This window comes from Cylas formicarius, unplaced genomic scaffold (assembly GCF_029955315.1).
Source record: "Cylas formicarius isolate icCylForm1 unplaced genomic scaffold, icCylForm1.1 PGA_scaffold_1__22_contigs__length_36826433, whole genome shotgun sequence".
NCBI classification, from domain to species: domain Eukaryota; kingdom Metazoa; phylum Arthropoda; class Insecta; order Coleoptera; family Brentidae; genus Cylas; species Cylas formicarius.
In genome coordinates this window covers 7791766-7809847 of record NW_026844264.1, presented here as the reverse complement: position 1 = coordinate 7809847, position 18082 = coordinate 7791766, and the positions used below count along the sequence as shown (strand labels likewise).

At 33.8% G+C, this 18082-nt stretch overlaps 1 protein-coding gene across 10 annotated transcripts in view; it reads left to right on the top strand.

Moving 5' to 3' along the window:
* The window catches only part of LOC132696174 (protein still life, isoforms C/SIF type 2), a 255922-nt gene that overhangs the window by 221672 nt on the left and 16168 nt on the right, over nucleotides 1-18082 (top strand). For 9 of the 10 annotated variants that reach the window (XM_060660841.1, XM_060660844.1, XM_060660845.1 and 6 more), the window contains 4 exons: nucleotides 1287-1487; nucleotides 16767-16994; nucleotides 17056-17242; nucleotides 17756-18022. In XM_060660841.1, coding sequence (XP_060516824.1) covers nucleotides 1287-1487; nucleotides 16767-16994; nucleotides 17056-17242; nucleotides 17756-18022 — 883 coding nt within the window. The remainder of the gene's footprint in view (nucleotides 1-1286; nucleotides 1488-16766; nucleotides 16995-17055; nucleotides 17243-17755; nucleotides 18023-18082) is intronic. The other variant, XM_060660842.1, reaches the window with a different exon arrangement.

Here is an 18082-nt window from a genome sequence, read left to right as displayed (position 1 = left end):
AGAAAGGATATTTTGGCGCATCGATTGTGCTAAGGATAGGTTGAAAAGGGGTAGACTTGTTTTTGGATTTCTTTTAAGAACGTAAAGTCAAGAAACTTTAGGATCATGATGCGTGACTGCCTTTTCTTGTTGGTTGGTTTTCTTTAGAATTCATGGCAATAGTGTAGGATTTTTTCATTTCCAACGAAATCATATTAAATGTTAAGGAAACACTGAAGCGTCAATATTCTTAAATAATATACAATATACAATATGAATACATCTTCTGGGAAAGTTGAGTTTTGTAGAAGGAAAGTGTGCAGTCAGAGTTCTTCTCAAGGAGGCTACATATTCTTTGCATAAGAAATTATGTAGATGTACGAATGCCTAGAGTATCAAAATTCGACATGCAGAAAATCCTAGCATGCTGCTTGGGAATGCACCTAATTTCTTTCTGGGTCTTGAAAGTGTTGAAATGAAATCCAAGACGGAACGCAAGAAAAATAGATTTTCTCCATGAAAAGCGAGTCACTAAACTTCTGTCAACTAAGTAAGGAGTCAATAATAACTCCAACTGATGACTTCTCAAAAACAATGAGACCTATCTTATCACTTTTCCATCAGCTCTGTGGCACCAGCACTGTATCATCAGCGTACTGAAAAAAGAACCCCGAAGCGAATTCATCTGAAAGCTCATCTACGTAGAGAAAACAAAGACCACGTGGCCCATTATGGAGCCCTGTTCGGTCCTTATCAATTTGGAAATATTTTGTGAACCATTTTTAGTGATTAAGTATATTATCAATACACGAAACTCAGATTTTGGAATGATTGGTTTGCGAGGCTTAGCTTTTTAAAGAATATTGGTTGTTTCAACACGAATCTCCAACTGGATTCGATTTTTGGTTAATTTTCTTTTTCGAGGATGACATGAAGAACGAAATTTGGACTTTTTGCATTTGGATTTGGAAGGAGGGTGTTATGATATATTTTTAAGGTTTAGGGTAGATTTAGTGTTTTCGATTTGCAGGAAATCCTGGGATGTGATCTTGTAGTTTCGCAGATATAAGTTATACAGTGTATAAGTATGCGGAAGTTTTCTAAGAAAATGGAGATTCGGTTTTTGTAAATTACCAAAAAAAACCTGGGCGTAAACAACCCGTTCAACTAATTTACCAGCAGTAAATTTTTTGAGCCAGAAATTAAATGTAGAAGGTTTTCGCTCCAAGTCTCTCGCGTCTGCCATTCGACTTAATAAAAAGCGAATCTTCATTAAAAACTAATTTTGATCGTTTTGTTTGTTCCAGTCCCTGTTGACGCACGTGTCGAGAGCAACGAAAAATACACTGAATAAGTTAGGGGTGTTCACTGTGTCCTCTTTCCACGCTTTCATATGCGCACGAAGTCCATCTCTGCTCAACAATCTGCTAGCAGGCAGGGGAGCGACCAAGCGACGTCCGCCGCTGTTGTCCAGATCTAACAGCGGCTCGAGCAGAAGATCCCTGCAGGTAATTAATCTCTTCATCAGATTTTTTTATTTGTTGCATCATGCCATTTCAAATTTCGTTTTAAAGTTAAAAAAAACGGCGACCTTGCAAACTGACCAATGCAATAAATACCAGTTTCTTACTTTTGTTTTTTTTGGAAATTAAATTATCAAATTTTGCTTATATTAAATAAAACTCAGTCTGCCAAATTCCAGCTGGTCTCACACCGAAGTTATAGGAACTTTTAACAAAACCTTTATTTTGGTAAGTTTTGGTTCAAAGATAAATCGAGTAGGAAAAAGCGTACACCGTGTGCCAAATCAAACGACCCACTATACCCATCTGGAAACCCATAGGAAATACGAAAAAAAGTTTTTTAGAAAAGTTTTTTGGAATATCCTGAAGATTTAAAACATTATAATTTTGTTGATACAGGGTGTCCCAAAACTGTTCCCTCCGACATCATCTTTGTTATTTTCAATTGAACACCCTGTATATATCGCCATTTTTTTAATCCTTGGTTAAGAATTCCTATTCGAATTTTGCATAGTTTAGGCAGAAATTGAGGTTATGTGTTTTTTTTTTCATATTTTGATTGCCCCATGTAATATTGTGTTGTGACGCTACTGATCCAGGTATTGCAACGAAAATTTAACGACAGGCTAAGGAGACGATGCACTACTCAATCAGTTTGACAGATGCTCCTCAGCTTATATAGGATGTCCCAAATAGGTGGTGAATTTAATTAACAAAATCTCAATATATTCAAATAGAATACCATATATTTTTATTCAGATGTCAATTCTAAGCCAAAAAACAAGGCATGTTTGTAATTTATCTTATATTTAAATTTTACTTACTTTTTCAGATATTCGACGTTTAAAATAACACCCATATATATTCTTGTTGAATTTAAAGCTGCCCACTTTAGGTCACTTGTTGGCAATTTTAGGTATTTTTTAAATAGCAAAGACACGATACTACTTATTTTGAAGATATAATACTCAGTATGTCCATTAATACGTGGAGACTTTGAGAAACATCGACTCTATACTGCACACTTTAACAGATTTAATAAAACTTCAGAATTCTTATTTAAAGAAAAATTTAATAGTTAAATATAAAGTATTTAATACCTAATAACAAAAATAAATAATTAAAGTTTATAGGTTAACCAAAAAACTATATCTAATTTAATATATAAATAAAATACATACTAACAAAAAACTTGACAACTATGAATTTTTTAAATGGAAAAATGGAAAACAAAAAAAAAAACAAACCGAAATGTCAAAGTTTGTTTATACCATAATGCGTCAGAGAAAGGAGATTATGATGCCAAAGCTAACTACATTTTTAAATATTTTGATATTTCTTTATTGTTTTGATGCCAGATGAAACGAGCATGTTAAGAAAAACATTTTTAACTAAACTTTATGGACCAAATTAACGAACACTTTTTAGTTAACTTTTTTTATAGTTTTATTTATTCAAATTTGTTACCTTGGTTAGTTGCCTATAAACTTTTATTACTTATTTTTGTTATTTGCTATTTTCAATCACGCGACATTAAATTAAGATGAAATGTTTCTTTAAATATGAATTCTGAAGTTTTATTAAATCTTTATTGTAAGCAATAGGTTTTATTAGTATATCTGCAGTATTATATCTTTAAAAGAAGTAGTATCGTGTCTTTCCAATTTAAGAGATATAAAATATTGCCAACAAGTGACCTAATGTGCGCAGCTTTAAATTCAACCACAATTTATACGGGTGTTGCCTTAAATCTCGAATATGTCAAAAAGTAAATAAAATTTAAATATAAGATAATTAACAAACTTAGCTTATTTTTTATCCTAGAATTAATATCTGAGTAAAAATATTGCGTGTTCCATTTGAAAATCTTAAGATTTTGTTAATTAAATTCGCCAAGACGGCACCACCTATTTGGGGCACCCTGCATAAGCTGTCGCGCATCTATCAAACTTGAGTAGTGTATCATCTCCTTAGTCTGTGGTGAAATTTTTGTTGCAATACCGGGATCAGTAGCGCCCCAACACAACTTTATATGGGGCAATATGGGCAATCAAAACACATAACCTCAATTTCTGCCTAAACTATGCAAAATTCGAATAGGAATTTCTTAAGAAAGTGACCTTTATTTTAACCAAGGATTAAAATAAAACTCAACTGAATTCTCGGTATCTTAGTCAAAACTTGAAATATTTTTAACTTTTTTTTTTTAATTATGAGGTGCGGGTACAAACTAGTGATACTGGAATTTTGTTCAGAATACTTATCTGGTACTTCTTTAAATACAGGGTTTCCAAATATCGTGTCAAAGTAATATATGTCCTTTATTATTTGCTTTACAGAAAAATATTAATTACAAAATTTATAGATGAGACTAAGAGAAACAATTTAAAATTATTTTCAAATTTACAGGGCGATTCATAAATATGTGCTATATCAAACTAATGTTTTTTAAGGAAACACTCTATATATTATGGCATTAATAGATAACTTTTTTAATAGTCAACCAATACTCAATGTAGTGTTGTTGTAGTCTATAATGGACGTTTTCGGATTTATGGCCAGTATTTCGTAAAAAATATTTGTGTTTACCCTACACAGGGTGAATCAAAATGAAAAATATTAATTTTCGTGAAAAAATACCCTTTATGATATAGTGCATTAATAATAATAATAATAATAATAATAATAATAATCATAATAATCATAATAATAATCGCCCAGAACGTTGAAAAACATGTAACTGAGAATGAAATCCTAGCAGCAGAACAGCTTGGTTATAAGAAAAGGACACAAGGCACAAAACAACTGCTTATCACTGACGCAGTAATTACAAACCAAGCTAGAACCAAGCAGAGGAACCTATCGGTCGCCTGGGTAGATTACAAAAAAGTGTTCTACTCGCCACATAGCAGGCTGACAAGTATTCTTGGCAGTTATGAGATTGATCTCGCTACAGCCAAACTACTCCAACACATAATGCGGAAATGGAAAACAAGATTAAGAGTTCGCAACCAACAGCATGAATATCTGACCCAGCACCTACAAATAAAAAGGGGAATCTTCCAGGGCGATAGTATGTGCCCACTCTAGTTTTGTCTAGTCCTGAACCGACTTAGTTATTTGTTGAACCGAAGCCCATACGGCTACAGAATTGATGCACCGCGCAGGCAAAAACTATCTCATGCATTGTACATGGACAACCTTAAATGTTATGGAAGCAACAACGAGCAACTTCACAACTAAATGGAAATTGTGGCCGGCTTTAGCAGGCCTATAGGGATGGAGTTTGGACTGCCAAAATGTGTGGTTCTTCACATAAAGAAAGGATGCCCGCTTGCGAGAGAGACAATGAGGCTCATGGATGAAGTCGAAATAAACCACCCACCAGCGGAAGAAAATTAGAAGTATCTTGGACTACAGCAAGCATTGGGCATCAACACAAAACTGATGAAGGAAAATATAAAAACGAAGTTCAGAAGGAGACTTCAACTCAATGCAAAAAATGCTTTCTCCGTCATTAATTCCTGGACTATGCCAGTGGTGGAGTTCACATTTGGGGTTCTAAAATGGACCGATACTGACCTGCAAGAAATTGATAGGTTAGTACGCACAACACTTACCTCATATAGAAGCCATCATCCGAATTTCTCTACCACGCGACTATATATCACTAGGCAGAATGGTGGACGAGGTCTCTTCTGTCTGCGAGCGCGTCACCTAAAACAAAAAGAAAAACTGGTAAAATATTTCAAGAGCTCCAACTTACCTATTCGTGATGCAATAATGCGGTCAGACAAAAACTTCACTGCCCTCAATTTGGCCAACTATATAGCGTTTGCTGCCTCTAATCAGGAGAAAGAAAGGATTCAAGAATGGCTAAGTAAAGAAATCCACAGCTGTACTTCGCAGTGATGCCATCGACAGGAAATTGTCTTGCACATACTTACTCCAGGATCGACTGAATCGGGAAATGGAGGGAGCCATATCCAGGTTGTTCTAACAAGGTACTATATCCGACATGTCCTGAATCAAAACGTCCCAAGCGATTTGTGCAGAGTGTGCAATCAGAAACCTGAAACCATACCGCATATTATTGGCGCATGTAGCGTAATTACTCCAAAAGAATACTTGAATAGGCATAATGACAACGAAAATCGGACATAGTAACATCTGCTACAAAAATAATTCGATTTAGGACATTTTGCTGTATTAAAAGTATATCCCCAACCCAGTGATAGAGAATGGTTCCGCTAAAGTTTACTGGGATACAATGATCGTAACTGATAGACTAATACAGCATAACAAACCGTACATTCTGTATATCAACAAAAATGAAAAATTGGCCTTTATCATAGATTTTGCTGTATCAGCAGAAAACAACATACAGAAAGCCTACACTCAACTCAAATTACAAAATATCAGGAGCTAAAAAGGAATTACTCACTTCAAACAATCGAAGTATTACCACTAATTCTCTCGGCGACTGGCCTTGTTGAAAAGCAACTAGCGAGAAACCTTGAAAAACCCGATCTTAGTCACGATCTGATGGGAGTCTTGCATAAGCCCGTGATACTAAGAACCTGTCGTCTTGTCCGTCGTTACGTGTTGCATGAAGGGTAACCTTGACTTCGGTCCGGTTAGCCCTTGAAGGTGATACAAAAAAAAAAGACTTTAGACTTTACTATAAAGATTACAAGAACAAGTGGTAAGTCACATCTGTTAATGAAACTAAATTAACGCAAGATCAAACACATTCTAATCAAATTCATAGAGAGCATCATAATTATCAGTAAACATTGAAACGAGAATTAGCTACAAAAATTCCTATTAATATTATGGAGACACTCGTGACGCAACACGGATATACTCATCTGCAGTATAAAATGTATTCTGCAATAGAATTGAGGTAGCAGCGTATTTTTGAGTATTTGAGGTCGGGGGCGGACCCGACCCGGACGCCCCGAAAGCCCTATACTCAGAGCACGCATCGAGCCCGAGATCGAAAATTGGCGAATTTTTGAGGAGGTCAAAAGTCAAAAAGTTTGCTATCTCTGACACAGGTGGGCCGATCGAAATTCTATTGCAGAAAGCATTCTATACTGCAAATGAGTACATCCGTGTTGCGTCACGAGTTTCTCCATAATATTAATAGGAATTTTTGTAGCTAATTCAACAGTTGCCAGAACATTGTAATAATTAATGTGCAATTTATTTGACTGGGATAAGCGCAGGCTAGAATGGCCCTAGGCAATTAATTCAGATCCCCTGGCGTAGTGAGTGTGGCGATCGCAGTCCTCAGGCATGTCGTTGTTTAGCTAATGTATGCGAGTGACTGTATATGTATATAGTAGATAAATAGTGATGGTAAGGTCAAAATATTAAGCTTTGAGAAGAGCGGGCGGCACTGATTACTAGGATTTGCATTCGCAATCACACGTATCGCTCTTTTTTTTTGACTCACCATGTATAAAAGATTCGCACTAAATTCAAGAAAAGCACGGGATAAATGACTACACCACTTTATCAAATTATTGGCATAATAAAATTACAGCTGTCGGAAACTGCGTAAGAAATATAGGATGTTAAACACAGGGCACTTTTTACGAAAAAATGACCATTAATCCGAAAATGCTCTGTTTAGACCTTTCATTGGGTGAGTATGAAAGGGAATATCAACTAATGCAATTATCTACAGGGTGTTCCTTTTAAAAAAATATAAATCTGGGTTCTCACCTTTTTATATATCACCCTGTATATTTAGTGTTTAGTCTCTTAGTCTTATCTATAACTTTTCCATTTACCATTTTTTTTAAACAAATAATAAATTGCATATATTACTTTGACACACTGTTTGGAGACCCTGTATATTGTGTCATCTCTTATACTGGGAGATTCAAATAATTATCTTTGATCTACAATTATCGAACCCAAAATATGTGTTTCTGTAATCCCATCCCAAACATTAACCATGATTGCTAATATTCGTCTAGGATAAACTAATTTTCATCGGTCCCTAAAATATAAAAATATATTATTTTCAATAAAAACTCTTATATCTTTTTAAAAATCCAAAAGAACTACTTCCGCTTTGGTCATTGTTCGTGACTAAGCTTATGTGTTTGGGAAAATAACTGAGTGGATTGAACTGCATAAAATACCCGGTAATAAAAGAAAAGAAACCATATTGCTTTATTTTCATAATTCAAAACGCGTTTATTCGGACATACTTTCTTGATAATAATCGGGTTACAGTATTTTCATTTTTCTTTGCAAGTCAAAAAAGAACTTGTCGCTCTGGATAAGGTTTAGTATAGTGGCGATTCCTAGAGGTTACCCATTTATTTTTCTGATAATATATTTAAAGTATATCACTTGCTTCAAAGACATAAAATTGGCAAAAAAATATTTTAATAATAATAACGATGGCAATAACTTAGCAGCATAAATCAATATTACTCAGCCATATGCCAAATATTCACAACACTCCTGAAATTATATAAAAATTTCTTGTTTTTACCAATATGTCGAAACCAAGTCTGTCATATAATTTTAACCAGAATAAAATGTCTTATGGGATAACGATAAATACCATTTAAAAAATTCTATAATGTTTTCTACGCATTCACTTTACAACATCCCAGCAGCAGAGAAATAAATATTCGGGCACGTTTTTGGAAGGGAAATAATTAAGTTCTTGAACACTGTGAGGTAAACTAATAAGCAGCAGCCCATAACTGATCTTGTCTTAGACGCCACCTGTGAAGTTTTGATTCCTTTTTCTGCTTTCTAGTTCAACCCCCAAAAGGAAACGAGCAATTTTGCAGCAAGGATCTTAACTAAGTAAATGAAAATGGAATGTACCCTAAGAAAACTCCAAGGCAAGAAACTTTTCATTTCTGAAATAATGATGATGATAATTATGATACATGGATATTGGAAATCAAGCTGAAATATGACGATTCTAACATTTTTAAAACAACATTTGACATTATATGCAATATAATAAATGTCATTTAGAAAAAAACTACTATTTTACTAGATTTCTAGAAAAACAAATAAGTTGCAGCCAATAAAAAATTTCATTAAGATATATTGAAGGCGCAGTACACCACAACTTCATTCATACTTAAATTCCTTGAAATTGCTCTGCCTGACTTTTCTTCGTCAAAACAGTAGGGGAAGATATAATTTATTCACATTTAAAATGTTTCCAATGTTTTTTTTTTTCTTTTTCCATCAATAGACCCTTAGGTTAAAGGACACTAATGACCCTAAAGTATATTTTTAATTAGTTTTCGATATCGCCTCCGTTAAAAAGATTGCAAATCGCGTTCCCGCCCCTGCGGAAAGGGACGACATTTAGGTGAAGGCGGGAACCCTATTACTTTACGTGCGTTGCATGTCACTGGAGTAATTCGCGGCTGTAAATTGTATGGGATAAATGTCGGATGCTAAATCACTAGATTCCCAAGAGCAAACACGTAATGTCCCATCTAGGGTACGCTGCTTCCCAAACGCTCTGTTCCCTCTAGGGACTTTATGACGATGATCCTTTTTTCCTAGTTTACTGGCTGTGAATTGCTTGATTCAAATTGAGTGTCCTGGAATACTAATATATATGTCGGTGCTAATTCAACAGAAAACAACATTGGAACTCAAATGGAATATAATGGATATCAGTATCTTTTCTAGTTTTGCTCATAACTTTGTGTAACTTATGTAAACATTTCCCGGCGCCTATTCCATTTCCTTACTTCGGAAAAGAATTGTTTTAATTTACTTTGTTTAACTAGAATTTTACAGAGTTTTGAATGATAAAAGACTTTCATGGTAAAGATACAGACTTTCCCAAAAATAACATTTTTGAGAAAAATTCAGTACATTTTTGATACCACCGTGAATAGGTTCAACATTTTTTTACAAAGTCTTCATAAACTAGCAGTTTACATAAAGGGCCATAATTATTACTAGGGAGCGAAAAAAATTCAAGCGAAAAACCCCAACAAAAATGCATTTTTATTAAATGAAAAGTCATGAACATTGGTATTATTTAAATAAATCCAGAACTTTTCCTATATAATTAAACTCGTTCTTCAGAAATCGTATCAATTTTTACCTATGCCACAGACCTATTTGAATAAATATAAATAAGACAAAAGAAAAATCGTAATAAAAGATTAGTATTCATATACACACATTGATGCTTATACAGCAAATACATAAACATAAAGTCTATCACATAAAAGCTTACAGTGACAAAATATTATTTGGGATTTAAAAAAATAATAATTCAACAATGGCCTATAAAAACTTCCGAAAGCCTGTGTTATTTGTGTATTTTTTTTTTATAACTGCAGGGCCAACAGTATCCGAAACGCTTTTTTTGCCTTTGAATCCGTTGAAAAGAGCTATCGATACAAAAGAATAATTTGGTTTTATAAATATTAAATATTCTTTCACTGCTGAGTTTGAAAAAAGAGTTTATGCTTTTATAGAGCAGCACAAGATGAGTCATTTAGATCTTCGATAACTCTTTTAACTGATTGAAACTTCTAGGTATAAAATACAGCAGCGGCTAACCAAGTCCCTCAGCGAGTTATTACTAGTATAGACAATTATCCAATTTTCCTTTTAAATCTGAACACGTGATGGTGCATTCTAGAAATACAATTTTTACTTGATTAAATAAATCATTTAACAATGGAATTTGGTTTCTTATACATTCTGGCACCCTATTGATACTATGAGCCAAACAAGTAATGTGAAATATATTTGAATAACATATTTTTAAATTTTGTGCCGCCTTAGAAGAAAAGAAGAGTATGAATTATTCTTTCGCAATACCGTTGAGAAAAAAATGGTTAATGTTTTTTGAACGAATCTGGTTACATTTAAATTGTCGGTTTTTTCGAATTGTTTGGATGCGATTAAATAGAATTTATCATAATCATTGGATTAATTAGTTTTCAGTCAAGACTCCAATGTCATTTAAAAATTCCTAGTAAATGATCAATACTACTTTCACGTGCACGTTAAATTTACAATATTTTGTCAAAAATAATCGTAAATTGTGGTTGCTCAGATTTTTAAGGGGTATTTTTTAGCTCCTTACATTGAACTGGGCTTGTTGCCTCTTTCTTTGTTTTTCTTCAAGACAATGTTGCATTTTTTACTGGTTGCAATTTCGTCTTTTGAGCTGGTATTTTACTGATTTGACATGCTGATCCACAATAAATTTTTCCTACTTCTACCAAATAAAATGTTTCAGTACAAAACTTTTGTAAATAACGTAAAATCGTTAATATTTATATGCACTCTATATTTAAAATGTAGTACCTCATTTATAGTGTACTTGCTGGTTCGTTAGAGTAGCTTTAAGCTAGACTGCGCCATCAGAGAACAATTAATTTTCTTTTGATTAATAAAGTTATATTATTATTATTATTATAGTTATTACTATAACTCTTATTATTTAAAAAAAGATAAACCTAATATATGCCTCTTTTTTTACACTTAAAATTGTTGACAGTAATCACCAATAATGTACTTAAATATGTAAAAAATTTCCTATGATACCAAAAGTCATAAACTATCTTTCTTTTTTTACTATATACTGCGAAATGAGAAAATATGGTTTATATTTACAATTTTCCAACAAGTCAGAAATGTTACTTTCCGGAGGCTTTTAAAAAAATTAGTTTACTGAAAATTGCGGAAAATTTAACGAACTATTTTAGATAAAAAAATTACCTCATTCAACGAAAATTAGATCAAATAATAATTTTAGTGTCGTTTAGTTTGAGTTGAGGCATAGAGTCCTTATTTTTACCGACGCGATGTCGTGCTATTACTTTCAGCTTAAGTTTCAATTTGGTCCAAATTACAAGTTTCGTGGAAACATCTCCCGAGATTTCTAAACGAGAGTACACTTCTCTATATTTGTCTCAGTTGACAAAATCGTTCTGGGAGGTGCCTCGGGGTTATTCCTTATCTGGGGAAAACGCCGCGGTCATTTTGTCAAACGAATTCGGAACGTTTCGTCTTTTTGGAATGATCTGGCGAAGTTTAACAGCAACAATATCGAAAAGAAACCAAAACTTTAAGTGCCCTTTAAGTATCTGTCAGAGACACGAAGAAAACTCAAATATCATTCAATTGAAGTGAATTTTCTTCGAAATTCATATGAACAATTTTTTTAATACTCGAAAAAACCGAAAAATTATTTCGATCTCGATACTTACGAATAGAAGATCGCAATACTAAATCGAGCCCTTAAGCTTAATTGGGTAATTACTTATTATCGCCTTTCGCTTTGTTCGACGGCGAAAACAAATATTTGCTTTATCCGGACACTTCGTAATGATAATAAAACTTTATTTACCCTAGCCGACAGTTATTAAAAACTCTATTTGATCTCTGCGGTTTTAATTCGATCTGTCAGTATTGCCGCTAAAAGGTTCCTTTCGGTGTGTTATTTCAGCTTAGTTCATAATGGCGCCTATTGAATTCTTACAATGCCGTTATTTCACGTAATATCAAAGCGGTCGTATTACTAACGACGTAGGACTTGTTTTGAACTTATTTCCAGAATGCCAACTTAACTTTTATTTCCTCGATTTTGTACTTTTTCATTTTCATTGCTCAATTGAGTCAAACTTTAAATTGTGGAGGACAACGAATTTTCACATTGTTTATGGATATTTGCAACCACCTAGCGGCCCATGTTGGCTACATTAAAACATGCAAACCTGATAAATAATCGATGCGATGCCATATCGTAATTGACGCATATTGAGTGTCCCATTAGAAAATCTGGAGAATTTTTTCTTGCAAATTTGGCATGACATCATCTTATCTTTTTTAAGTATTTGCGCTTCTGCAGTGTTTTCCGTTTTATCGCAAAATTCTGAGTAACTTTTGTGAAAGTTCCCTATCCTAAAAATAATTTAAAAAAAAAATCTTATCACTTAAATATTTTTTTCTACTAAGGTCTATAAAATGCCTAATTACGCACCGATCTAGTGTGCAGTTAGCGTCATTTTAGCACGTCAGTTTCGTTTCCCACTGTCCGAGCCATTTCGGAAATTTCCGGGAATTTACCGCACGGGTTTGGGAGCAATCGGATGTTTTCGGAGATATTTTCCACGCCTTGAATTTTGAGGTTTTTCAATTCTGACCGTCATGGTATTGAATGTATTGGAGTTGTTTTGCGAAAATGTACCCAAAAACTAACGGCCTTAGAAAAAGTATAGTATGCAACACGTTTGGTAAACTTTTTAACTCACTCGTTTATTAAATACACGCTCCGCTCGTGTCAAATATAGTCGTGACTCAAATGCCGTTTACCGCACTTGTTGCATAATATACTATTTTAAGCATTCCTAAAGTGACGTTTTCCAACCTAATATTATGCCTATAACAACCAAGACATTTTCGCGATAATGCCCACAGGCTTGTGAGCAATCGTATGTTTTCGGAGTTATGTCACTGGTCACTCAGTGACTGTGTTGGTGTTGATTTGCAAAAATTTAGCCAAGAAATAATGGCCGTAGAAAAAGTATAGTACGCAACTCACTCGTATATTTGTGACTAGTAATTTAGTGAAAGTCGATTCTGAATTGCTTTCCATAGTAGCAAAATAAATATTTTATATATATATATATATATATATATATATATATATATATATATATATATATATATATATATATATATATATATATATATATAGATATTTTGACATATTGTGGTTTAAGTTTAAATACGACAATTTTAAAATGTAGTTTGAAAAATACAAATTACCTGATAATAAAAGTCTCTCCAATAATATTGTCCAAGCAGCCACAAAAGCAAGGTTTGACTTATACCACAAATTTTTTAAAAATTGGTACTTGCAAAGTAAGCTAAGAAATAATGAATATTTGTCGGTTTTGAATAGAATAACATTATATCGCCAAATAAAGGCTCTGTCCAGCCCTTTTAGACACAGTTCATTCAGGTCGTATGATAAGCCGTCACTGGAGTCAATATATCACTTAAAATCTGGGCGATCCCAATTAAATATCATTTTTGACAAAATATTATAAATTTAATATACCGGACAAGTCTGTACAACTGTAAAGGTAGTGTTGATATTTACAAGCAAACTGTAAATGACTTTAAAGAAGAAGTGGGTCGAAACTATTTTTATCTTGTGGTTGATGAAACAGCTGACTGACTGAGTGCAAACGCAATGATTGGAGTCCTAATTGTATCCAAACAATGGAAAAAAAAACAAGAATCTGGTTCAGTTCAAGAAATATTTCCCAACGGTGTTCCGAAAAAAAATTCATACTCCTTTTACCGGATGCTGCAGCAGAATGTATAAGAGACCAATTTCCATTTGGAAATGATTTAATTAATTAAGAAAAAAAGTATTTCTAAAAGCACCTTCACGTGTTCAATTTTAAAAAGTAAAATTGTCCAAGCAATCAATTACCACCTTTTTTATAACCTAACAGTGAAAGAAAAGTTAAAATTTATGAAAGCAAAATATCTTATTATAATTATAGCACTCAGGAGCGAAATTGGAGGCTACCTTTTTCAGGTTCACTGGCTTTAATAAATTAATTTGACGTAGATTGAAAAAAAATTTCTGGTACGGTTATGGTCGCGGTTATAAAAAAAATGGTCAATAATTGGAAATAACACAAATTTCAAAATCCTAGAAAATATTTCAAAATTTTTTATAGGCAACTTCACTAATTTTGAAGAGAACTCGATTTGTGTAAATTGGGAACACATTTAATTCCAAAAGTAAAATACATTTTTACATTTTGAAACATTGTTTACAGATAAAAGACACAATTCCCTTTTGGGAAATTTCGAAAAACATTTTTTTTTTATTTATAAATTTATAACAACACGAAATGATTTGTAAATTTACGAATTTTATATTTTCCAAGTTGCTATTAATTTTATTATAAATAATGCAAATAATATTTTGTCACGGAAAGATTGTTTTGTTTTAGATTTATATGTTTTGCAATTTGCTATATAGGTATCAATGTATATATCTACGGATAAAAAACATTTGTGACGATTTTTTTCGTTTTTTTTTATATTTATTCAAATAGGTGTGTGGTATAGATAAAAAATTATATGAATTCTAATTTTAAATAAATAATTCTGGTTTTATTTCAAATAAAATTAATGTTTATGCATTTAAATATTGGAGTTTTCCCTTGCATTTGTTCCGGCCGTTAGTGCTAAACATTAGTGAAGACGTTTTATTGACATAATCATAAGAAAAATCATAAAGCTAAAATCATCATCATTGCGGAATAATGCTCGAGGCATCGCTACGTACCACGAAGAATATCGACATAAGCGAATATTTTCAATTAACAGCATTTATGAAACTATGGGTTTTGGTTAACATTCCAAACTAACCAAAACAAATAATTCAAAATCATTCATAATTAACGGAGAAAAAGATCTAAAGATCTAACCAAAGGGCATTGTTGTCGTCGTAGTTCAACCTCATTGCTATCTAATGGTGGTTCTAGTTCATCTCAAGTTGCTGAAGACTACATTGAGGGTTCTGTTGAGAATAATATTGGTATAGCTGTATCACAAACTCATTATAATTTTGAAATACTTTGGTGCCATGTGGGTGTGGATTAATGAATGTTATAGTGTAGAAAAAATTTACCAACATTAAAATGTAACTAGTGGAATGAAAGGTTTGGTGTAAGGTGTAATTAAGGTGTAGTTATGTATATGATTATTAAGATAATTTGATGACGAAAGAACTATTATATATAATAAATTTACGCATACATCTTTTTATGGAATACGCCGTTTAAGATATAGAAAATATAGCGCAACACCACCCAAGTGAAAGGATTTGTATAAAAACATAATAATATATTCCAAACGAAAGACCTGATGTTACTATATTCGATGATACTTTTGAGGAAGTGACACCAGAGAAGTGACGAAAAGCAGTTTAATGTGTCACATGCGAAGAGGGGACAAAAAATCTTAATCTGATCGAACGTTTGCCATAGCCCCTTTAATTATAAGGTATAAGATAAGATGATTTCTACAATTTAATTTCTGTATAATATACGATGACCCTAAATACACACAATAATTACCTAAATAAGTACAATTTTATTCAAAATCTAATACTGCTTCACTCTCCAAAATTATCTAAATATATTCGTTAATTTTGAACACCCTGTAGAATTTCATTCAAATTCCGTAGCATATGTCTTTTATTTATTTTTTGCAAATTTGAAAACTTCTATTTTTTTGGAAAAATGAAAGTATTTGGAAAACTATTAGGTTTAGATATGAATTTTTAATAATAAAGAAGTTAGAAAATTTCAAAACGAATTCCAGACAAAATTTAAAAATAAAGTGCGACACTCAAAAAAATGTATATTTTATTCGTGACACTTTTTTGAGCCACCCGGTATACTTATGATTATATATTGCTAAGGGCTAAGCTTCTCATATTGGTGAAAGGGAACCTGAATCGCGGTTAAGATTGTTTGGTTGTTTATAAATTTCTATAGATTGTCGGATTTTTCGTTGGTAGAATTGATTGATTCGTTGGTAGAATTGATTACATGCAATAATTTTTGTGTTCGGCAACTACCGATGAGTTTCTTTTAGGTAGTCTTAATACTCGTTCATGTTCTTTGAATCTAGTTGATATTTCTCGTCCTGTCTCTCCAGTGTATTCTTTGCCGCATATGCATTTAATGCTCTAAACTACTGTTACCTCAAATGGAATTTTGTCCTTGACCGTTCGAATATGTTGAGAGGTTTTCTGGCAAAGAATACATTGGACAGACAGGACGAAAAAGATCAACTAAACTCAAAGAACGTGAAAGACCCCGTAAACTACGACAAATAAACCCGTCAGCAGTTGCCGAACAAAATCATGAAAATGTGCATCAAATCTTATTTGATAAAACTAAAATTCTTGCATGCAATCTATTCTTCTTTCAACGAAAAATCCTAGAAATCCATAAGCCACCAAACAAACTTAACCGCGACTCAGGTCTTTTCCTTTTGACCAATGTGGGAATCAGTTATCCGAAACAACGTTCATGCACCTCCTTAACTCCTACACCATCAAACAGTGTATAAGCAGATACAGAGTAGAATGCGAGCCAAATTTAGTTAAGCCCCGAAGAAAATGCAGGAGGAATTTAGAAGATTTGGAAATAATATAACTTTAAAATCGATCAAATCAATTGTTTTTCGCAGATGAATTCTCGCGACGAACCCGAGAAGAGCGTGAAAGTCTCACTGCCCGATCAAGTGACCGCCACGGTGTACCTGAGGGAATCGATGTCTGTGGAGGAGTTCTTGGCTAGTGCGTGCGCGCGAAAGAACCTCAATTCCGCGGAGCATTTCATCCGCGTGAAGAAACGTCGCGAAATGGAAGACCATAACTACTTTGTGCCACATCGAAGCGACTTAATCGAGACTTACGTAACCACTCCACCCATTTACCCGTTTCTCCTCGTGACTTACCGCCATTAATTTATTTCAGTTACACACCCACGAAGTAGTGGAAGTATGTGCCAAAATACTGTACCAAGTGGAGCTGTCGCGCAGTACTCTGGAGCAGATGTGGGGCTTTAGCGTCGAAGCGGAACTCGTGGAGAATGCTGACAGACAAGACGAGCTCTGTTGTTACGTCAGCAGAGTAGAGGACAAGAGCGTCGCCATGCAGAACGGTGAGATTATTTTTTCTTTTGAGGGCATCGAGGAGAAATTTTGCCCAAGACCTCCCTTACCAAAATATACTTCACTTATTACAAGCACTCGTTAACATTAACAAAAGAATCGTAAACGACAAAAAGAAAATGCTGTAAATTATTTTTGAAATTAGGAAATGACCGCTAGAGGGCGCAACTGCCAGTTTGCATTTTTAAACCTGTTTTCTGCAAAATTTTCTAATATTAATGATACTTACAGTGAACACTCTTTTGAAGCTAGAGCAAGTTCAACTCTTTTTGTTAGTTGCTTTCACTCTATCTCTAAAAGGAAGTGTTGAGGAGCGCCTCATCAGTTCCCGAAATAAATATGATAACTCAAAAATGTCTTACCAATAGTATGGCGTTCTGTGACAAATCTTTACAACTTTTGTATTTACCATATCCAGCAATGGGCGTCGCTTGCATCCTGCTCTACTTGAGCATTCTTTCCAAGACAGCACTCACTACAGGCTCCTTAATCTTTCTCTGCAGGAATAATTAAGGGAGATGAGATTATGGTGATCAACGGCGCTATCGTTTCCGACCTCGACATGATGTACTTAGAAAGCGTTCTCCAAGAGGAGCTCTCGTTGTGTATGATGATGAGATCGTCGCGTACGGAACCTCCCGACCTCGCAGGAATATTGAGGGCGACGGATGATATCATAGATAGTTTGGTGTGTCCACCGCCTCCTTCGGAACCGCCAGCAATAAGCGAAGAAATGATCTCAGGACTCATCGTACCTGCCCCAGGTTGGAGTGAGTAATACTTTGGGAACGGGCGTCTTATATATAGAAATAGAAAAATTATATCTTAGT